The sequence below is a fragment of the Aphidius gifuensis genome, linkage group LG5 (genome assembly GCF_014905175.1).
Source record: "Aphidius gifuensis isolate YNYX2018 linkage group LG5, ASM1490517v1, whole genome shotgun sequence".
NCBI lineage: Eukaryota > Metazoa > Arthropoda > Insecta > Hymenoptera > Braconidae > Aphidius > Aphidius gifuensis.
Genome location: NC_057792.1, coordinates 19,243,465 through 19,267,106, shown reverse-complemented (window position 1 = coordinate 19,267,106; position 23,642 = coordinate 19,243,465). Strand labels below are relative to the sequence as shown.

General features: G+C 24.6%; 4 protein-coding genes across 7 annotated transcripts; 3 read left to right on the top strand and 1 right to left on the bottom strand.

The window, feature by feature from the left end:
- The first annotated feature begins 566 nt into the window (after positions 1–566).
- On the top strand, positions 567–2,400 carry LOC122858284. The gene is made up of 4 exons (XM_044161077.1): positions 567–685; positions 783–1,038; positions 1,135–1,577; positions 1,661–2,400. Exons 1-4 carry the CDS (start codon positions 614–616, stop codon positions 2,276–2,278), a joined length of 1,389 nt encoding a protein of 462 aa, XP_044017012.1. The 5' UTR covers positions 567–613; the 3' UTR covers positions 2,279–2,400.
- Positions 2,401–2,655: 255 nt separating this feature from the next.
- Positions 2,656–4,496, top strand: LOC122858288 (smad nuclear-interacting protein 1). 2 transcript variants are annotated; one of them, XR_006374289.1, is made up of 3 exons: positions 2,674–3,745; positions 3,832–3,955; positions 4,030–4,129. XR_006374289.1 is itself a non-coding variant. In XM_044161080.1 (2 exons), the coding sequence occupies exons 1-2, from the start codon at positions 2,810–2,812 to the stop codon at positions 3,841–3,843; spliced, it is 948 nt and encodes a 315-aa protein (XP_044017015.1). In that variant the 5' UTR covers positions 2,656–2,809; the 3' UTR covers positions 3,844–4,496. The 2 variants fall into 2 exon arrangements, 1 of the variants encoding a protein (XP_044017015.1); XM_044161080.1 differs by having other exon boundaries at positions 2,656–3,745; positions 3,832–4,496.
- On the bottom strand, positions 4,170–22,004 carry LOC122858273 (proto-oncogene tyrosine-protein kinase ROS). Of its 3 annotated transcripts, none has more exons than XM_044161054.1 (10): positions 21,319–22,004; positions 17,413–17,484; positions 14,907–14,966; positions 14,751–14,841; positions 13,128–13,363; positions 12,762–13,004; positions 12,138–12,285; positions 6,108–12,047; positions 5,933–5,992; positions 4,943–5,855 (listed from the first exon to the last, which is right to left on the bottom strand). In XM_044161054.1, exons 1-10 carry the CDS (start codon positions 21,460–21,462, stop codon positions 5,107–5,109), a joined length of 7,743 nt encoding a protein of 2,580 aa, XP_044016989.1. In that variant the 5' UTR covers positions 21,463–22,004; the 3' UTR covers positions 4,943–5,106. The 3 variants fall into 3 exon arrangements, with proteins under 3 accessions (XP_044016990.1, XP_044016989.1, XP_044016991.1); XM_044161056.1 differs by having other exon boundaries at positions 12,894–13,004; XM_044161055.1 differs by lacking the exon at positions 5,933–5,992 and having other exon boundaries at positions 4,170–5,855.
- LOC122858508 (cAMP-dependent protein kinase catalytic subunit 1-like) lies at positions 13,617–14,711 on the top strand. Its single transcript, XM_044161448.1, has one exon. It carries the CDS (start codon positions 13,617–13,619, stop codon positions 14,709–14,711), a length of 1,095 nt encoding a protein of 364 aa, XP_044017383.1.
- Positions 22,005–23,642: the final 1,638 nt, after the last annotated feature.

Genomic DNA, 23,642 nt, shown 5'->3' with positions numbered 1-23,642 from the left:
ATCATAGATTATAATTTAAAAAAAAAAAAATTATAATGAATAAATGAAAAAAGAAATTTCGATAGTTTTTAAAAATGATTTTATAATTTTTGACCCTTTTGAATTTATGATGAGATAATTAAGGAAATATTTTTAATTAATTTTTTTCATTTTAATTATGATTGAGTGAAATTTTGAAAATAAAAATCATTAATTATGTGGATATGCAGGTTTTCAACTACACATTTTTTTTGTTTTTTTTTTCTTTTATTTCTCTTGTGTTTCTTTGGTTTGTCTGTTGCACGGTTACCCCAGATTATTATTTTTTTTTTCTCTTCTTAGTTAATCTTTATTTTTATTTTTTTTTTTTTTATAAATAGTTGATAAATAATATGAATGTTCCATCGTAGAAATTAAAAATATTCCAGCATATTTAGTTTGTTGGCTCCTCGTACTAAAAAAAATGGCGCTCTACGCTAGACGGCTAGACTAGAGAGCCTAGAGAGCAGAGACCACATGTACAGACTGGAGACGACTAGATCCAAACGCACGTTTATTCAGATCAATAGACCACATGTACAGACTGGAGACGACTAGATCCAAACGCACGTTTATTCAGATCAATCCAAGTAAGATGAATATGGAGACGGCAGATTTAAGTCCTACCGAATGGCTTGAAAAATTCATTATAATTTCGAAAGAAGAAGTAAGTTTTAAATTATATATATTATATTTTTGTAGCTACTGTTATTGTTTATTGTTAATTAAATTAAATAATATATTTATTTTTTTCTCGTATATAGCTTGAGTTATCAAAAGAATCCTCAGATGACGATGATGAAGATGATGACGATGATAATGAAGATGATGATTCTGAAGATAATGACAATGATGAAGATGATGACGATGAAAATGATGATGACGATGAAGATGATGATTCTGATTCTGACGATGATAATAAAAATAGAAAATATTATAGCGAAAAACTAAAAACACAGTATGATTTGCGTATGATTCGCATAGCTCCTCTATTTGCTAGTCAACCACGACTCAAAAAAAGTAAGAAAATAACAACACTATAATTTTTAATGACAAAAACAAAATATTCTATTACTCTATAAATGTACTAATGAAAATATTTAATTAATTTTTCAGTATGCAAAGATTGGGCAAACGATTTTCTTCCTTCATGCTTTACAGAATATTCATTTAAAAGCGATGGGAATGAAACAGTTAATGAATTACATGAAAAAGCAAATGATCTAAAGTACCTAATTAATCTCTGTGGAACTAATTTAACTCGTCTAAATGTAAGACGATATCTTATTTCTCAAATGATGCCAATAATCAATGCTAATTGTCCAAATCTTTGGGACCTTGCATCAGGATTCGAAGAAATAATGAGTCAAGATTTTGAAAATTGTTTTTCCAATATGCCTAAACTTACAATGCTGAAGATTGACTGGAAATGTAAAAATTCAACTCTACCAATGACTTTAGCCAAGTCATTAGAAAAAGTTGGTGAAACCTTGACAAATTTAGAACTTGTATGTCGCTTACAAGGAAATGATTTGTTCTCACCAGATTCATTGGCTTCGGTGAGTTTAAATTTTTAATAAATATTTTATTACAGTAACAAAATGTTATTCAATTTTTAATAAATCATTCATTTCTTTGTCAGGTATTTCCTCGACTAATCGTTTTGAAACGTTTAGAAATAGATGGTTTTGGACTAAGTCAACTATTACTCCAGTCGATAGGTGAAATAAAAAATTTGGCTTATCTAACTTTATCGTTTTGTTGGCCGAAAAATCATCCAATGTTGGATACAAGAATCAATATGTATCCAATTGGGAATTTAAAAAATCTCGAGAAGTTACATATTGAGTGTGATTATGGTGTTAGAGATGAATTTTTAATTAATCTTTGTAACAATGCTAAAAAATTAACGGATTTATCTATAACTGGCACAAATATAACTGATATTGGTATGAGTGCAATTAATAATTTAGAACAATTAAAAGGTTTCAATCTTTGTTTATTTAAATATCATGGTCCATCAAACAAAAATGAATTTATCACTGATGAATCAATGCAATGTTTATTTAATAAAAAATTGGACTACTTGAATATATCAAATTGCATTAATATTACTGATAAAGCGGTATTTAAACTTGTTGAAAATTTACCAAATTTAAGTTATTTAGTAGTTAAAAATACAAAGGTAACTTCTGAAGCTACCATGAAAATATGGAACTTAACAAAACATTGTCAAGAACCAATTGCAATTGAGCTGTAATTGATTATTTTTAAATCCTCATACCAGAATCAAATAATGTTTTTTTTTTTAGTCTAAAGATTAAAATAAATCAATTTTTCAATATATTTATAACGACAATTAGAATAGAATATGTATTATAGAACTGGCAGGGTTCATCATAATAAAATTATTGACATTATATTTATTTAATAATTTATAAAAAAGTAAACTTTTTTAACATTAATTTTTAACATAATAATTTTATGATTATTTAACATTACGTTATGAGAAATAGTAACGAAATAGTAATGCGCTCTATTTAAAATTAAATTAATCTACTGTCTAGTCTGCGCAAACGCAAACATTTCATCATCGTCGTGTTCATAAAAACGCTGGCTTTATAAAAAAAGTAGAGGACAGATAGATAGAGAAGCAAAAAGTTTTTCTAACCTCAAATAAATCAAAATAAATTAAAGTTGAACTGTTGAACGATTAACGAAAACACACACAATTAATTTAACAATTTAAAAACAAATTTTATGGTGTGTTTTATATAAATAAATAAGAAAAATGTCTGGAAATAGAGTTGATAATCGTGATAATCGTGATAGATATCGTGGAAGAAAAGAAGGTGGTGGACGTGGTGGTGGTGGTGGTGGTGATGATGAAAGACGTAATCGAAATCGTGGTCGTCAAGATGACAGATATCGTGGTGATAAAAGAGAAAGATCACCAAGAAGACGTGAAAGAACACGTAGTAGATCACCAAAATATAATAAAAATTATAACAATGATAATAGACATGAACAACAACAACATCAACAATATAATCGCAATGATAACAATGAACGTAAATATAGAAATAATAATAATGATAATCATTCACGTAAATTTAATTTTAATGATAAAAATCAAAAACATGAAAAGTCACCAGTATGGGGTAAAAAAAATATAAAGGAAGATAATGAAAAAAATGATAAAGAAAAAGATGCACCAAATTTTGGTTTATCTGGTAAATTAACTGAGGATACAAATACAGTTAATGGTGTTGTTATAAAATATTCAGAACCACAAGATTCACGTAAACCAAAAAGAAGATGGAGATTATATCCATTTAAAGGTGAAAAAGCATTACCAACATTATATGTACATCGTCAATCAGCATTTTTAATGGGACGTGATAGAAAAATTGCTGATATACCACTTGATCATCCATCATGTTCAAAACAACATGCTGCATTACAATATAGACTTGTACCATTTAAACGTGATAATGGAGGTGATGGTAAACGTGTTAGACCATATATTATTGATCTTGAATCAGCAAATGGTACATTTGTTAATAATGTTAAATTAGAACCAAGAAGATATCATGAATTGCTAGAAAAAGATGTTATTAAATTTGGATTTAGCTCAAGGGAATATGTATTACTACATGAACATAGTAAAGATGATGAACTTGATGATGATGTTATTGCAACAAGTGAAACAGCTACTGAAATTCAGGTAATTTATTTTTTTCTTCTTCTTCTTGGTATTACATGATTTTTAATTACTTAATATTTATATATTTTGTGTTTTTTTGTTTACAGGAAGCAACATGATTCTCATAAAATAATTGTACTTGATTTTTCGAATCGATTACACAGTGGGAACGAAAAAAATCAAGTCTGGTATGGTTTAATTAATTGGCTTTATATTAAAAACAAATAAAAGGTAATTTAATTAAAATGAAATATCAGAAATTTAAATAGACATATTGTTAATTATTATGGTAATAATTTTTTTAGGATTTTGTTGATGAAATTTCGAGTATATTTTTACAGGTAACTGTTGTAATTTTTAGATACCTGTAAAATTATTATCATATTGAAATTACAAAAGTAAAACTCATTGCAAAATATTTTTTGAAACTTCAGTATTTCATCAACAATGCATTCTACTTTTTTTTTTTTTTTAATCTGTAATTACTAATTACCAAAAAAATAACAAAATTTTGTGACCTCAATTTCACTGAGTGTAAAAAATAAAATAAAACAAAAAAAGGCAAATAACTTTTTAAAGCTGTTAATCAACAAATCAATGTTTAAAATTTTTTTTTTTTTGTGAATTTAATACTGTAAAAAAAAATAGTTGTAATTTTATCAATTTACATTTTAGTTTGACTATTTTATTTATTAAACAATGATTTTTTTTTTTTTTAAATTCAATTTAACAATTTTAAATAAATAAACATTTAATTTTAATTAATTATTAATTTTGATTTTATTGTCATTTATTATTTTATTTTCCACTTTAACATTTTTCAGAAAAATATTTATTTTTTTTTTATTTAAATTCTTTGGTCAATTAAAAAATAAATGGTTAATACTATTTACAAAATTTCTTAGAAATCATTTGACCACCTCATTAGTGAGCAAAATGACTAGCCTATTTAATATTAAATTAATTTTTTCAATTTAATTAATGGAAGATTTAAAATACTAAAATTTAAAAAAACAAAAAAAAATATAATTCATATTTTTTTGATTGATATATATACAACTTAAATTTATAAACAAAAAAAATTCATATAATATCAATTTTTTCTTTTACATATAAAACTTAACAAATTTATACAATTAAAATTTAATAAAGATCTAATCCAGCCTTATTATTACTATTTTATAAATAAATAAATCTTATAAACTTATTACAACATAATTGAGTTTAAAAAACGACATTAAAACCAACATTTTTAAATATATCTTTTGTTAAATTATAAAAAAAAATGTGGCAGTTGATAGCTAACAGTAGAAATAATATCATTTTTCATTTAAAGGCACTTTTATATATGATTAATAATTATTATTAATATTTTTGTATAATCAATTGACCCTTGTAGAATCTGTATTTACATAAATGGTATTGATTCCAGTTGTTTCGTCAATACCAGTTGTTTGTCTTAGCAAATTTAATATTGGACTATTCAATGGTATATTTGCTTTACCAATAATATTTTTATGTATTTTATTTAATCTAAGAGTTGAATTATTAATTGTTTTATTTGTTTCATTATTATTATTACTATCATTTAAATTATTATTTTGTGAATCAAGCATTGATGAACTTGGTCTTGTTGGTGGTAATGCTAAACGTAATGAATTAATTGATGAAGCTAATGAATTATAGTTACAATCATCAAGGCTCATCTGTGATCCTTCATTACTTGTTTGTTTTTGTATCTTAATTTTTTCATTTAATGATAAACGTAAATCATTTGTCAATGATGGTATTATTTTTAATCCATTATTGGTGTTTAATAATTTTTGATTTTTATCTGTTATTGAATTTAATGTTCCACCAATTTTTGATAATATATTATCAATATTTTTACGATCTTCAGCTGTAAATGTATGATTTATTGGTAATGATCTTGGTATTTCATATTCATCAATTTGATTGTTATTATCTTTTGCATCTAATGCACCACCTGGTATCAATTCAAGATATTTTGGTATATTATTATTATCATCATTTGTACTATCTGATAATTGTGTTGTTGTTGTAGTTGAATTTTGTAGAAATGGTTTCATATCACGACTACCATCTGAACTACTTGATTTCCACGAGTTGCCTAAACACAGAAATAATATATTAAAAAATTAAGCTAAATTATAATTAGCTATATAATTTATTTATAATTTGATCTACCTGAATTATAATTATTATGATTTTGATTCTCGTCAGCAAAGTAAGCCATGTTAGATACGCCTGCAAGCATGAATCATGCAATAATGGAAAATTTTAATTTGTTAATAATAATTATGATGGACCATAGTTATGACATGCATTTTTTTTTTATAAGAAAAATAAAATATAAACAAACCTCTTCTTGTTGCATAATGTCCAGCTTGTATTGGTGTTAATATAGCATCAGTTGTATTTTTTTTTAATACAATAATTTTATCAAGACAATTTTTAAAACTTGGTCTTGTATCAGCTTCACTCCAACATCTTTGCATTAAATTATAAAGTGTTTCTGGACAATTATCTGGTTTAACAAGTCTTCCACCATTTCTAACATAAACTAATACTTGACTATTTGATTTTGCTGGATATGGTTGTTGTCCAAGTGATGTTATTTCCCACATTAATACACCAAATGCCCATACATCACTTTGAGTTGTAAATACACCATCAATAAGTGATTCTGGTGACATCCAACGTACTGGTAATAAACCTTCACCTTCTTTACGATAATAATCATTTTTATATATATCACGTGCTAAACCAAAATCACCAATTTTAACAACACGATTATCACGATCTTTTGCTGATACTAAACAATTTCTACATGCAAGATCACGATGTACAAAATGTAATTCTTCAAGATATCTACAACCACGTGCAACATCTTCACACATTGATAATAAATCTTGTAAACGTAATGCTAAATTATCTGTTGGTAAATAAAAACGACTTGTTCTTAAATATGTTAATAAATCACCAGCTTCCATTAATTCTAATACAAGTTGTGGTCCATCTGGATCAATACATACACCTAATAATCTTAATACATGTTTATGTTTAAAATGACTCATTAATTGTGCTTCTTGTAAAAATTCAATTTTTTCATTTGCTGTTGCACCTTTACGTAATGTTTTTATAGCTATTTTTGTTATATCTGTTGTATTTTCAATACCTTTTGCTGTACCTTGATATACTTCACCAAATGCACCACTACCTAAAAATTTAATTCTAACAATTTGTTCTTTATTTATTTTTGGTAATAATAAATCATCATTATCAATTTGCATTGATGTTGCATATAATGCATTTGATTGTACAAAATTACTACGTGGTATTTCACGTAATGTTGCTAATTCAACATCTGTTATTATTGGTGGTAATATTTGTTTTTTAACATTTTTTCTTTGACGATTATAAAGACATAAAAAATAACAAAAACATAATAATATTATTGTTATTATTGGTATACTAAGACCAAGTATTATACCAAGATGTTGTTGATCAGCAATTGTTGTACCAATTGTATCTTGTAAATCAATTATATCACTAGTTAAACTCCATTCACCAAAACCATATGAATTTTTAGCTTTAACACGAAATTTATAACGATTATTCATTTCACCAACAATTATCCAATAATTATCTGTTCCATTATAATAAATATTCCATTGTTGTTCTTTCAGCTCATCATCATTGTCATTTATATTTTTAATAATTTTACCTTCAAGTAAATACATTGTTATTTGTGAACCATGTGCTTGTGCAGTCAACCAATTTAATTGATAAAGTGAATTTCTTAATTTTGTAACTGTTGGAATACCTGGAGCACTTGGTACATCACCAAGTGTTTGGAATGTAACATCATTTAACCATACGAAATTACCTTTATCATTTGGATATTTTAATATTAATCTAAATTTATATATTGTTGATGATAATAAATTATTAATGTTATATTTTATTTTACCATCATCATCATCATCATGATTTTTAATTGGTTCAGCTGTTTGCCAATTTTCAGTACCAATTATTGTTGTATATTGTAGTGTATATTTAATTGTTATATTTGGTGTTGGTAACCATGATAGATTGATTGAGCTTATTGTAATTGTATCAAGTATCAAATTATTTGGCTGTGGATACATTGATAAAATTTTTGTCTCACTTTCACTGTATGCATCAGTTGAATTTATTGAAAATGCTTTAACATATACTGAATAATTTTGTCCAGGTAATAGAGGTTCAATAAATGCTGTATATTTTTTTTCATTACCATGATTATCATCAATATTTTTAACTAATAACTCACCAGTTTGACGTGCACCATTAACAAGTCTTGATGAACGCCAATGTATTTCATATCTAACTGATGGTGAATTTAAAATTTTTGGTGGTAACCAATGTACAGCAGCTAATGTTGGATTTAATGCTTCAACAGTTATATTTTGTGGTACTGTTGGTACACCAGGTGCTGTTATTAATTTAATTGAATTATCATTATTATTTAATAATGGTAAACCTTCTAATTTTGTATAATAATTATTTAACAATAATTTAATATCATAAATTGTAAATGGTGAAAGATTATTTATTTTAATTTCTTTATTATATGTATGTATTATATTTTTATCAATATCACTACAATTAATATCTTGATAATCTAAACATTTTGTTATGTAAATTGTATAATATATACCAGCTAAATTATATTTTTCACAAGCTAAATTAATTTTTGGATCTGGTAATTTTACTGTTATACTATTACTATTGATATTAATTATTTCTTCAATTTTATATGACATTTGATATGGTACAAGACAATCAAAACTTGGATATGGTTGTAATGATTTACCAATTGATCTGATAATATGAATATCTGATAAATCAATTACCTTGATATTTTCTTCATCTGGATACATTTTATTAACATAATACGTTTCATTTTTAGCTAAACTTGACCAATAAATATTTGTTTTATCAACAGTTAAAGATGACGGTGGTAAACCTTGATTAAAACTCGATGTTATAACTGTACTACATGCACAACCATCAATTGTTGCAATATTTAAATCACCATCAATTGATATCCAATACATCAAAGGATTTTTTAATTCACTATTATCAATTGTCATTATTGGTATTACTAATGGAGAATTTGGACATGTACAATCATCAGCATTATTTAAAAATGTTTTAATATTATTACCATTTAAATTTGATTGCATGATGATACCATGATTATCATTTGGTGCTAATTCAATCCAGTATAAATTATCAGTTAATGGTGATATTTCGATATTAACTATTTCGAAATTTCTTGTTACTATATTTGCTACAATTAAATTACCATCTTCCCAAGCATCAATATCAAGTTTCCATATATTCCATGTTATTTTATTTGTTTTATCAATATTTTTTTCCGACCAATATAAATTTCTTGATACCCAATCAATGCATAAACTTGTTGCTGTATTATTTAATGTTAATATTTTCATTAAATTACCACCATGATAGCTAGATGTTATAATTTCATGTTTATCATTAATCCAAAATAATTTACTATCATAATTTAATGATTTAATATCAATTGGTATATTTTTAGTTATTGTTTTGCTTATATTTAAATCATAATCATATAGCTTAATTGAATCAGTTGTTGTTACAATTAATTGTGGTACAGGATTTTCATAATCTGTTGATATATTTATTGTATCAGAAAATGGTCCATGTCCAATATCAGTGTATGCTTGAATTTCAAATGAATACGTTGTATTTGGAATTAAATTATGTACTTCATATTCCATTGTTGCATTGGTAACATTGACATGATCACATAGGTATATGTCAATTTGATTTTGTGCATACCAAAATTTTAATAAATAACCATTGATTAAGCCATTTGTAAATTTTGGAAGACTCCATCTTAATGTTATAAATATATCAGTATCAAAATGATTAATTGGTGATTTTTTATATTCAATAAATGAACGTATATTTGTTGGTTGACTTGGTATATCCTGTGGTGATCTTAGTGTTTTTTTTGTAGCTAATGATGAACCCCAATATGTAAATGATTTAATTGTTATATCAAGTAATGTATATGGTAATATATTATTACAATTATTATATATAATTGTTGTCTCATTTGTTATTTGTGAATTAATTTGTGAATTAATATAATCAGTAAATTTAATTTCATAAAATACTGTACCATAATTTATATTATCAATTGGTTTCCATGTTATATTAAAATTATTCCATGTACCAATAACTTTTATTGTATCAGCATCAATTGAATCAGGAATAACAATGATATTATCTGATGTTAAATTATTTGGATATTGATGAAGTTGTGGATCCATAATTGTTATCATATGTAAACCAATTAAACTAATGCCATTTATAACAGCAGTATTTTGTCCAGTTAAATCACCAATAACAGCATTTTTATCATCTTGTAACCATAATAAATGTTCAGAAAAATAACATAATGGTCCTTGCATATTTGGATGTTGTAATGATGATACTTTTTCTGGTATTATTTTATGTTTTATAGATATACGTTCAGATGTTGGTGCACGATAAACAATTGAACCAGCTTCATAACTACGTACAATCCAATAAACATAATGATTTTCTGTATCAAGTGTTAAACCCATAACTTGTATACCATTAAATACATTTTCTGAATAATATAATCTTGGATCAAGACCATTTAATCTAGCAACTTCAACAGTATGACTTGTTGACCAATATAAATATGCTTGTTTTGAATCAATAATTAATTCTTTAACAATTGCAATAACAGATACAAGTTCTTGTTGTGTACCATTTAAATTTGATCTTGTTATAATATGTTGTTTTGGACTTGCCCAATATATTTTTTTACCAATCCAATCAATAGCAACACTACCAACTGAATTAATATTATTAAATTTAACAATATTATTATTACTTATATTATATTTATATAAATATGTATTATTATCAACAATATATAATGTATCTTTATACCAACTAACATCAACAATATAATTTTTATTAATATTATTATTATTTAATGTATCTTTTTGTATTAAAGTATCAATATTTTCACCAGTAACATCACTTTTTAATAGGCCCTCATTTGCTGACCATAATATTGATGCATATGAATTATCATGTAATGTTTTACTGTTAAATTCACTTGACCATGGACCATGTCCAGCATCAGTATATGCTGCTATTTTAATTGTATATTGTGTTGTTTCATTTAAATTTGATATTGTATATGATGTACCAGCAATACCATCTTGACGTATTATATTATTATTTAAATTATTTTTTAATTCAAGTTCATATGTCCAATTTTGCCATGCACCTTTACCCTGACCACCAAGTAAATGTGGTACTTTCCATGATATTTTAGCAATTTTTGAACCTAATATTGCTTGTAAACCAGTTGGTGGATTAACTGGTACTGGTATTGGTTGACTTGTATTTATTAATACATGTATTGTTATAAATGTATCATTTGAACTACTTGAAAATATATTATGAAAATATTTATTTGCTTGTGGAAAATAACCTTCACTAAATACTTTTGTACCATTTGTCCAATAAAATAAACCATTTGCTGTACCAAGTGATACAACATTTTTTAATTGTGATTGTTGTGTATTATTACGTATATCAATACATTCTTTACCATCAAGTGATACTGATACAACTGTATTTTGTGTTTGATGACTAACAAGTAAACGAAAATTTCTATGATCAACAGTAAAACCACCAAGATTACTATCTTCAAGTATTAAATATGGTTGTATTTCATGTTTATTTATATCAGCTAAATCAAGTCTATATAAACCATTTTTAGTTATCCAAAATAAATAACCATTAAATGGATCAACTTCAATGTGTGATGGTTTTGTTAAAAAACCAGTTTTAATTGCTGTTAAATATTTACCATCAAAATTACAACGTGATATTTGCCATACTCTTGTTGAATGATTAACTTCACCTAATATATAAAGATGTAAATTTAACCAATCAACAGATAAACTTAATGGTTTAAAATTTGCATCTTTTGAACGTAATATTGTTGTTTCTTTACTTGTTTTTATAATTGATGTTGTTATTATTGAACCATTTGAATTTGATACAAATAATTTATCTGATGATATGTCAATTGCAACACCGCGTATTTTACTTTTTGAATTATATATTATTGTTGGTTCATCCAACATATCAGCACCTTGTTTTTTTATTACATATTTACCACTTACAATTAATATTGGCTGTTGTGTATCAGTTACTGTAATCCAAACAAATTATAAATTAAATATTGTTTAAATATTGTAAATTGATGATGATTATTTAATTTTTTTTTGTTTATTCTTTTTACCTTCTGGTAGAGGTGATGTTGTTATTTTAAAAATTGCTGGTGGACCATCACCAACTGCATTTCTCTCACGTACACTACCAGTATATGTTTGATTTGATTTTAAATTTTGAAACAAATAATGATGTATATTTTCTGCTGCTGGAATATCCTATGATAAATTTAAATAACGATTATTTTTTTTTTTCTTCAATTAAATTAATTAACGACAATAATATACAATGGACAAAACATAAACCCTGTTAGCAATTTAATGATAGAAACGCCATGCCAGAAATATCATATTTATATAGAAAAAATATATAAAATAGTTTTTTTTTTTTATTTTAAATTTAGTTCGGTTAAATCTGATAGTAATGGTTATTATTTTTTTCGAAACATAAAATCATGCAAAAGCTTTTTGAGTGCACAAAAAATTAGTATACATATAAAATTTTTTTTACAACCAGATAACCGAACAATTGATAATTTAATAATAAAAAAAAAAAAAAAAAAAAAGTACAATTTTATCATAGAAAAATATGTAAAGTAATAGTGAAACAAGCTAAAGAAAAGATTTGTGTTTTTTTTTATTTTTCTAATAGAAAGAGAAGTGTATTTATTTTTTTTTTCTGGCGTGGCGTATACCTTGTTAAGTAAAGAGTCATTAGCTCCTTGTAACTGCAAGACATAAGACAATAATGGTCCATTTGGAAATGGACCAGGTTCCCATGAGACAGACACACGATAACTATCAACAGCAACAGCTCTAACAATTACCGGGGCCGAAGTTGGCCTACCCGCAGCCAATGTTTGAATAACAACACTTGGATCAGACACAATTGGTTTTGGATTATGTTGTGATGATTTTAAAAGTAATGTTACACGAAACTAAAAGAAACAAAAATTAAATACATAATAAGTAAATTATTTAGCTGTTTTTTAATTGATTCATCATCAAAAAAAAATAATTAATGATGGAAATTAAATGAAAAAAAAACAAGCAATTATTACCCTGTATTTTTTATAAGGCTGAAGATTATCAACAAATATCATTTGATCATTTTCATCCCATGATTGATTTCTACAATATTGCCAATCATCAGCATGCTCTTCATACTGCCATTGCACCAAATATTGTACACCAATTGGACGATGTTTTATATCAATACCTTTCCATTCAAGTCTCAGTGATGTTGCTGTTAAAGAATCAGCAACAAGTGCTGGTGCTGGTAAAATTCCAATTTCCGCTAGAAAAAAAATTTATCTAAATTTTATTTTCATTTTTTTTTTTCGCTAAGGAAATGATTCATCAGAATAATTTGTGATTTTTCAAGTAGATAAATGATTTCACCTACTATAATATCTCTCAACGTCATTGACATATATACAAAGCAAAAAATTCATATTTTTTTTTTAATCTAAACAATCGACAATCAACGAGAGACATTAATTTATTTTTCACATTAATTTATAAATTAACAATTATTATTATTTTTAATAATGTCATCAAAACAACGTGTTAATTCATCATCAGAAAAAATACTATTAAATGTAAAACGTAAATCAAGTTATCGTGAGTATCAAACAATTCTTGATAATTTACGTATAACATTTGATAAAAAATGGAAAGAAAATAGAAAAATAAAAAGTTATAAATTAGATGATTTTATGATAATACGTACACTTGGAACTGGTGCATTTGGTAGAGTTATATTAGTTAAACATAAGCTAACATCATTTTACTATGCAGTAAAATGTCTTGAAAAAGAAAAACTCATAAAAACAAAACAAATTAATCATACATTAACAGAAAAAAAAGTATTACAAACAGTTGATTATCCATTTTTAGTATCAATGAATTATTTAATAAAAGATAATTCATATATTTATTTTGTTTTGCCATTTATAAATGGTGGTGAATTATTTACTCATTTACGTAAAATGGGAAAATTTAAAGAAAATCAATCAATTTTTTATGCATCACAAGTTGCATTGGCTATTGAATATTTACATAATTGTCATTTAGTATATCGTGATTTAAAACCAGAAAATATATTAATTGATAATAATGGATATTTAAAATTAACTGATTTTGGTTTTTGTAAAAAAATTGATAATGGAAGAACATATACAATTTGTGGTACACCAGAATATATTGCACCAGAAATAATATTATCAAAAGGTTATGGTAAAACAGTTGATTGGTGGAGTTATGGTGTATTAATATATGAAATGAATGCTGGTTATGCACCATTTTATTCATCAGATCCAATGAAAATATATGAAAGAATAACTGATGGCAAGTATAAATGTCCAACAAGTTTTACATTTAATTTAAAAGATATTATTAAAAATTTATTACAAATTGATTTAACTCGACGTTATGGTAATTTAAAAAATGGTACATTAGATATTAAAAATCATCAATGGTTTTGTAATATTAATTGGCAACAAATTTATGAACGTAAATATCAACCAGATTATATACCAAACTGTAAAAATGATGGTGATGATAGTAATTTTGATCATTATGATGAAGAACAGCTACAAATTCATTCAGTTGATAAATATTCAAAAGAATTTCAAGATTTTTAATAATTTAATATTGTAATTTTATTAGTTTTTTTTTTTTACCTTTTAATTGTTCGAAATAATAATCAAGTGCTGCATTACAGTACATAACACAATTAATTTCTTCGCCTGTCGGAATTTTTTGTGTACCATTCTAAAATAAATAAACAAATATTTAAAATTTTATTATTTTATTATTTATTAATAATTATAACTTACACAAACTGATGGGCAGTCTGTTTCGAGTGCTTGTTCCCATGATGCACAGTGTTTGGTGCACTGAAAAAATTAACAAGATGAAAAAAATTAATTAAGTTAATTATATATAATATTTAAAAATGATTGATGAGTTGTTTTTTTTTTTTTTAGCTCTTTTAGAAAAGCATGATATTCTATTTATAAATATAATTGTGAAATTATTTTCTGATATAGTTATTTATTGCTTCGTTATATATTTTTATTTTTTTTTTTCGTTATATATTCTAGAATTTTTTTTTCATGTGATGACGTTGATGCTATGCAATGCCGAGATATTTTTCAATGAATGAATTTATATATAATAATAATATAATTTTTCTAGTACATAATACGTGGGTGTTTTTTAATCCCATTATTTTATAGATTATATTCAACAAGTGTCCCTGATAAATACAGATATTATTTAAATAAAATAATACAATTAAAAAATACATTTTGAAAATATTTATTTATAAATTATAATGATTGTAAAAGACAATGACGAGATAGTAAAATTATATTTATTCGAGTCAAATGAAAGTATAAAATTTTTTATTTCTTTAATTTTTTTTTATTCAAGATGCTACCCGTCAAATTACTTGATGGTCAATGTGCTGGCACGTGCCTCATGTACATTATAACGCCTACATTAATAATAAAAAAAAAATCCTCAACTTTAAAAGAAAAAAAAGAAAAAAAAAACCTCGAGACATATTGTCTTTAAACAGAGACGCAATTTGAGACAACATATGGATTTGCGAATTGTAATTTAAAATTGACATTTAAGAAAATTAAAGGAAGCTGGCTATCATCTTTATATTTTTTTTATTTACATAAATATATACTTGAAATAACTGTATATTAAAAATATATTTATATAAAATTAAAAATTAATTTAAGGGATCCATTTGTTTGGAGTTTGAAGTGGTGTGTTGAAAAAGAGTAAAAGGACCCAACGAAAAAAATAAATAAGGAAAAAAAAATCTCCACCCTGTTTTTTTGTGCACTTTTGTGGGTCCCTTATTTATTTTGTGACAATTTGAAGGGTATCTGGAAAATAATACCATACATTTTGAGGTTTTATATACAAAAATATTTTCAGGCTTATTATTTATGTGGTTATACTGTGACTATGTGAGTCTAGACACTTACGTAGTTGGCGCCATGCAAAATTCAAGTGTATTTATCTTTATATTATTTAAATAAATATCTTAATAAATAATAAAATAAATAAAATTAAATTGAGTCTATTGTATATATACTGAGTTTTTAAAAAAAATTTGGATTAAATGTTATCAGTCCTCTTGAACTCAACAATAATTTTCATGGTATCATTAGAGGTCAAAAAATATATAAAATGATAAATATAAAATTATAAATAAATATATATAAAAAATATTTATAAATACATGAAATTTTTTATGTTTTTAATAATGTTATTATACATTTAATTTGTTAAATTAAATTTAAAAAAATAAAAAAAATAATTTGACGTAAAAGTTTAACAACCTCTTGGAAAATCATCATTAGAATGAGATAAATCAAGTAAAACATCAAGGGGGGAAGTAAAAAAAAAAAATTAAAAATTAAAAAAAAAATTGTTACTGGTAAAGCAGTGGGCCTCGTTGTTGTAATGACTAATTTCTCACTTCCTCATTAAATCCTCAACGCCAATATGTATACCCTCACTATGACAATATCAGCTTCCCGTATACATCTTCATCCTCAATTTTCATTTTTTTTAAAAACCATTAAACAAATAAATAAATAAATACGAAAAAATTTTAAAACGTGGAAATGAGGTTTTTTAACAATTAAAAATAAAAAACAATGAAAAATTTTTTTTAAACTTCCGTAGAAATATTTTTCTATAGCCAAAGAGAGTGACCATAATGTGGAGTCACACGTCAATTTAATGACATCCGTTGAAAGCAACACTTGTACGCGATCCAATTTAAGAAGCCATGAAAAAAAATTCCCCCCTAAAATACCCCTCTTTGCTTGTTTTTTTTTATTTTGGCTATTCTTTGCAATTTGTATTTATCATTGGAGTGAATAGTAATGGACAAGTTTGCACTTCATGAGGATGACAATGTGTATTTTTTTTTTTTTTTTAAATTCATTTGATTGGGAATACCATGGTGATGTTAACCGCCCTTTGACGTATTTGCCATTCGCACCACTGTGCACACATATCCCAGGACAAAACGGAAGTACTGTCATTAGCACTAGGGGACCTTCGTTTAAATTTTAACCCTCTCTCTCTTTTTTTTTTTTTCTTTTAATTTTTTTCATTTATTTATTTATCTTGTGTCATACTATGACTTTCATTTACAAATCAAAAGTACTTTTAAAAGCATTTTCTTCCGGATTAAATTACTTGGATAATTAACAGACTCAATTAGTTAATTATTTATTTTTTTTTTTTTATAAATTGATTAATCAACTCTACGGGATTCATTAAATATTTATTTTTAAATTCATTTACCTGATCAATTTTACAATGTACTCCAATTTGTATTCCACATATATTTTCTTGACTCAAAATATCCGTATGATTCTGAAATGAAAAAAAACAAACAAAAAATTACATAATTTTATTTATAATTTAATGAAAAAAAAAAAATGAAAATTTTAAAAATATTTATAAAAACACCGGGAGAATATTAATTGACTTTTTGGTTCGATTAACACCCCTTTTGTCAAAAAAAAAGTCAAGTTATTCGTTTGTCATAAAATCTAATGAGAATACAAAAAATTCTTTAACATAAAATACGGTTATACGCTTGTGAGCGTCCACCTGTGTACCGGAAATAACCAACGTCCTCGTATATTCAGGTGAAATCATTCAATCGCAACTTACACGTGAAATAAAAATTTTCACATGCTTTTGTGTTATTATTATTGTGTTAATGTATAATGTATTTGTTTTTTTTTTTTTTTTTAAACCGGACCTGTGTCCCCCAGCCGGATTTTTAATTTTTATATTCCAATGATTTATCATAACGATGATGCCCGGGGTCTTGGCTTTGGGAGGGCTACTCATTTAACCGGATGAAACAATTTATTCGGTATTTTTAAAGGGTGCAAGCATTTTAATTTATATATATATTTTTTTTTTTTTTTTAGAGTCAATCTATTGACAAGTTTATATAATTTATTTTTTTATCATTTAAAAATCGATTGAAATGTTTTTTTTATATTTGATTTGATGGTCACTCTTTCAATCTTGAAATTATATTTTTTTTTGACTGATGATTTTGATAAGTTTGAATAAATTATATCCGGTTTTTAGGGATTTTTTTTTCAAGGGATATATATTATTGTTAACGGAAATCTAGTAAAGAAGTTTCTAACAGTTTTTATTTTAAAATTGAGCTAATGGGATCTGTTCGACCTGGCGAATTTCCGTATCCTTAATGTATTATTTTAACGTCTTCGTCATGCACGATGGCACATGCCAACTGTTGCACCTTAACTTTATATATTATCCGATAATTATGCTGAAGGCTGTTTATAAAAATACAAGGAAAAAAAATATGAATATACTCAACACAACTGGTGTGATTTTTTACCTTACAAGTCAAATTGAAGCCTCATGAATAAAAAAAATTTAAATATATATATAAACAAGATATTTTATGTATATTTATTTTTACTACAAAGATAAATTATTTTCTAGTGAAAATATTTTAAATAATTACTTGACAATTGTTTCAGTTAATTGAAAATTTAGCTAGAATAAATTTTGAAAAAATAAAAAAGCGTGGAAAAATTTAAAAAAGAAATAATTTTAATGAAAAAATATTATCACTTGGATGAATTAGAAGACAATAAAATGATTTTAAATATTTTACAAAACCGCAAATCTGTATGTACTGATATATGTAATCCGAAAAATATAAAATAAAAAAATCTTTGAGGGTCACTATAAGAGTCACACGGTGTTGAATAACCGCACAGACTATCCGTTGGCCCAATGAAATACAATATCATCAGTACCTCTTTCAACTTTAATTTCACAAAAAAATAACACCCGTTTTTTATATATTCATTTTATTTTTATTTAGTTACTTTTAAGGCTAAACAAAAAAAATTCATCGAAATAATAAAATGTTCATATGGTCTCTCCGCATTTTAATTAACTATATAAAAAAATTTAATTGTGTTTAAATATAGTGTCAGACACAGCATGACCCACACGATAAAAAAATTTTAGAATTTGTCAAAAAATATATTAAATACATCAAAAAAAAAATAAATAATATATAAAAGTGATCCTACCAATTGTCGTTATGAGAAAAAAAAAAGGAACAATACCAACATTTTGCCCGTATAATATCATAAATAAAGGACACACATCCCAGTCACAGATACCCCATGAAAAAAAAAAAAAAAAAAACCATCAATCATTTAATTTTGAAGTACATAAAAATTTCCAAAATAAATTAATAGTAGTAATAAAATTATAATTTATATTATTTATCAAAACATTATGAAAAAAAATTGAAGTAATATTTCATTTTTAAGCTTTAATCAATCAATTAAAATTTCGATAGAAAAAAAAAAAAAAAACTATGTTAATTAGGAAGAAATTTCTATCGTTTTTTTTTTTTGTTCAAATCGAATCCTTAGCGCATCAATGCTGACCCTCCCGTGTTGCGATGTTGACGGGAGGATGTCACAGGCAGGAAGTCGAACACACGTTGTATAAAATTGCACCAATACATGCATGCTCATAATTCTTTCTCACTTTACAAAAAAAAAAAAAAAAATTCCAGGTCAAACTCGTCAAAAAATTTGCTATTATAATATGTATTTATTTATTTAAAAAAATTTCTTTTTTTTTTCTTTTTGCTTGATTTATAAAGCGTATGTAAATTTTTATTTAAAAAAAAGTAATAAGCATCATAATAGACATGAAAAATTTTTTTTAAAAAATAAAAAAATTTCTTATCAATATCAATGAGTTATGCAAAGTTCTATGGGTCATTTCTGGTGGCATGTCAAACACCGCGAGATGAGTGATGATATATACGCGTGGTTTAACAATTTTAAAATTTTTTTTTCTTTATTATTTCACACTCTCAGTGTGTATTTACACATCTTTGACTGGCGCCACAATATTATAAACATGAAAATCTATGTCTCAAAAGCTTTTTACGTCTTTATATTTATTTTTTTGTTAATGTATCACTTTTTGGGACCTCACAAAGTCAAAAGATGAAGTAAAATTTTACCAAAGAAGTCACGTTTATTTCTTTGTAAATAAATAAAATAAAAAAAATTGTTTAAACGACATTTATTTTATCGATGAATGTATTTTTAAATATGTCAGCTCTTTCGAAATTTATTTGAACTTTTAATTTTTTTTTTTTTTTCTTATATATACAATTAAGATTACATATAAAATTATAAATAAAATATAAAAATGATTAATATAAATTAAAAAAATTAATATAATAAATAATTTTTTATTTCTGTTTACTTGTTTTTTATAAAAAAAAATAAATAAAAAAATTGCATGTACGAGCTGTATACTGAGAATAATTTTCATGCGAGCATTAAGCGTAACGAGTTATGTAAATCATTTTTGATTTATTTAAAGTTGATTTTATTGGTTTATTTTTAATTCCCAATAATTCAAATCGATTATAATTGATGTTTTGTTTTTTTTTTTATTAGAGAATTAATTGTCATTTATTTATGCTTAAGCTTAATAGATAATAGTGAGTATTCATATTTTTTGATCAAAGTTGCGCTTGAATTATTTCATAGAGTGATGTGCTTATGGTCAGTGATGATGTGCCGTTGTGTAGTTAAGTTAATTAATGGATGGTACAGTCTGACTGAAGAGTCAACTTAAATTGATACGTCCTTCGTGTCCGGTTATATATATTTTTGTTAAATTTAATATTCTCCTGCGTCAGTTTGGACCAATGATGTTTTTAAAAAATTAAAAAAAATATATTTACATTATAAATAAACAGGAAAAAATAAATAAATTAAATTAATTATCCATGAAAATTATTAATAATTGTATATTATATATTTTTTTATTTTTTTTCCTAGGAAAAGTGTTGATTGCCGGTCGCTGACACTTGTCAGTGAACTGAGACAAGAAATATATCTTCCCTCAGTTGTAATCCCTTCTCTTGAAGGCCATCAACCTCGTTATTTTTTTTTCTATTTTTCTTAATTTTTAAAAGATGAAAGCTATTGTGTTTAATTAATAAACAAATTATAACTTGAGTTGTGTATCTGTCAGTAACAAATGTGATGAACTTTACACTCGATAACAAAACGTCACTCTTTATTTTTTTTATTATAAATTTAAATAATTATATTTAAAATAAAAAAAAGCAATAAAATATTATTTGTATATTTAAATTACCTGTGAACATCTTGCTGCACAATCTTCTTGAAATGTACCAGCAATGATAACTTGATGCTCATCAGTATCATCAGGTAATAATGCAAATATATATGACACAAAAATAAGCACTAAAAATATCATCCATAATATTTTTCCAATCATAATAAATAAACATATATTCAAACGAAAGAGATTTTATATAAAAAAATCACTCTCGTTTTTTTATTTTTTATAAATTTAAATTCAAACTTTAAAACTCATCACACTGTTTTTTTAAAAAATAATTTAAACATGACTTTATTATTGATTTTTTTTTTGACACTTAATCACAATTTTTTAATTGAAAAAAAAAATTAATATCAATTAATTAATATTTATATTTAATAAACACAATTTTTAAAAAAGTTCACAATAATTTATAGTATACATTTTATAAAATATAAAAAAATTTGTGTTGTTATTATAAATAATGTCAATTGAATAAATGACAATTGTTGAAATTAAATTGGCACAACTATAAAATCGATATGTCAATGGGTCGAGTTGAGGATCATGTTAAGAATATATGTGTTAATATAAATATATATATGTTTAAAATTTATTCAACTAAACAGTGGGTTGTTGTTGGTTGATGGCAAGCATAAGAGCAACTGACTCAGAGTGGTCACAAGCCACTCGAATGACTCCCACTATAATTTTATGTACACACTGTATACCCTCATATCATTTCTCCTTTTTTTTTTTTTTTCTTTCATTACTACTTTACTACTTTTGAGCCCTTTTATTTAACTATTATTTTTTTTTTTTTTTTAAATTCTTCGACTCTTTTGATTTCGCCGACAATAGTGTCGTCGAAATTTCTTTCATTTCATTTCGAAAATTATTTTAGATCCGCAGGAATTAATTAAAAATTTCTATTGGTCATCATTGGTCAATTGGTAGATTGACCTGTTATATGTATTTTACTATGTTATGGTTATTATATACGAGTAAAAAAATTTCATTCATTACTTTTTATTTTTAATATTTCGAATAGCACGTGCGCTGTTTATAGATTTTTTTCGATTTTGTTTTATTTATTTTGCTTTAAACTAGTTAACATGCGCTCTTTTGATTTGTATAGATTTTAATGAATGGAAAGGTATGTTGAATGATGAAAAATATATTCATTGACAGAAACAAACAAACAGGATGGGTGGTAACCAGGTATATATCCGGTTGATGGAAAAAAAAAATTTCTTTCTCACTTTTTGACATATGATATATTTAGTTAAATCATCATAATGAGATGTGTTAAATTTTTTTTAAGAAAAAAAAAAAATGACCTGAACAAATTTAACATTTACTGTTATTATTATTATTTCTTTTGGGGTTTTATTGATTTTTTTTTTTTAGTTTTAAAGGGACAATATTGACAGGAGAATTTTTTAAAAAATGCATCTGCTGTAAATTGATGAGTCTTTTTTATTTTATTTTTGTCATTGAATTTTTAATTTAGTATTCGTAAAAGTATAATTAATTTATTAGATTTATTTTGAAATACTTGAATGGGGGGAGGGGGGCTTCTTTTTTTTTTGTTCAAGTGTCAAAACTTTTGTAGATATATTTTTTTAATATTGAAATCATTTATAATTTAATAAAATGTTGTATTTATAGATTAAAAAAAAAAAGATATGAAATATGATGTTGATAAAAAAATATTATCAATTTATTCTATTTTAGATTTTTTTAATTTCTCAATTTGGGTTAAAAATGAGTTATAGATTTTTTTTTTTTTTCTCAACTTTTGTGTATATGGAAAGAAAAAAAAAGTGTATATGCAAGATTCATTGTGGAAAAAAAAAAAGTGTCGATACCAAGTTGCGATAACCCAAGAGGTTTCGTTAACATTTTTCATAATAAAATGAGGGTCAAGTTTTTTTTTCCATCATATTTCAAGATGATGTCAACAGAGATATAGTTATTTTATCATTTTTTTTTTTTACAGTAGTAATTTTATTTACAAAACATGTTAATATATATTATCATAAAATAATGAAAAAATATAATAATCTGATGATTATTGCGAATTTTTAATTAATCGAAATATGAAGATGTTATTATGTCATACTTGAGATATATTTTTAAATAAAAAAAAAAAAAAAAACATTAATCATTGTAATTAAACGTTTTATCACTTGAAAAATAAAGTGTTTTTTTTATTAAAAAATCATAATTTATTTGTTGTTTTATATCACGTTGAAATCAAATTTATAAATTGAATTTTTTTTTTTAAAAACTATTTTATTATTATTTTAATTTACCAGTTTATAATTTTTGGAATATTACATAAAGTTGTTGTT

Bases quoted from the DNA above. Each gene is read 5' to 3' on its own strand.
- LOC122858284 (XM_044161077.1), top strand. From the start codon at position 614: ATGAATATGGAGACGGCAGATTTAAGTCCTACCGAATGGCTTGAAAAA. The intron at 686-782 runs GTAAGTTTTAAA...TCTCGTATATAG, and splicing joins TTATAATTTCGAAAGAAGAA to CTTGAGTTATCAAAAGAATC. The intron at 1,578-1,660 runs GTGAGTTTAAAT...TTTCTTTGTCAG, and splicing joins CACCAGATTCATTGGCTTCG to GTATTTCCTCGACTAATCGT.
- LOC122858288 (XM_044161080.1), top strand. From the start codon at position 2,810: ATGTCTGGAAATAGAGTTGATAATCGTGATAATCGTGATAGATATCGT.
- LOC122858508 (XM_044161448.1), top strand. From the start codon at position 13,617: ATGTCATCAAAACAACGTGTTAATTCATCATCAGAAAAAATACTATTA.
- LOC122858273 (XM_044161054.1), bottom strand. From the start codon at position 21,462: ATGATTGGAAAAATATTATGGATGATATTTTTAGTGCTTATTTTTGTG. The intron at 17,485-21,318 runs GTAATTTAAATA...TTTTCATTTCAG, and splicing joins GTGCAGCAAGATGTTCACAG to AATCATACGGATATTTTGAG. The intron at 14,842-14,906 runs GTAAGTTATAAT...TATTTATTTTAG, and splicing joins CAGACTGCCCATCAGTTTGT to AATGGTACACAAAAAATTCC.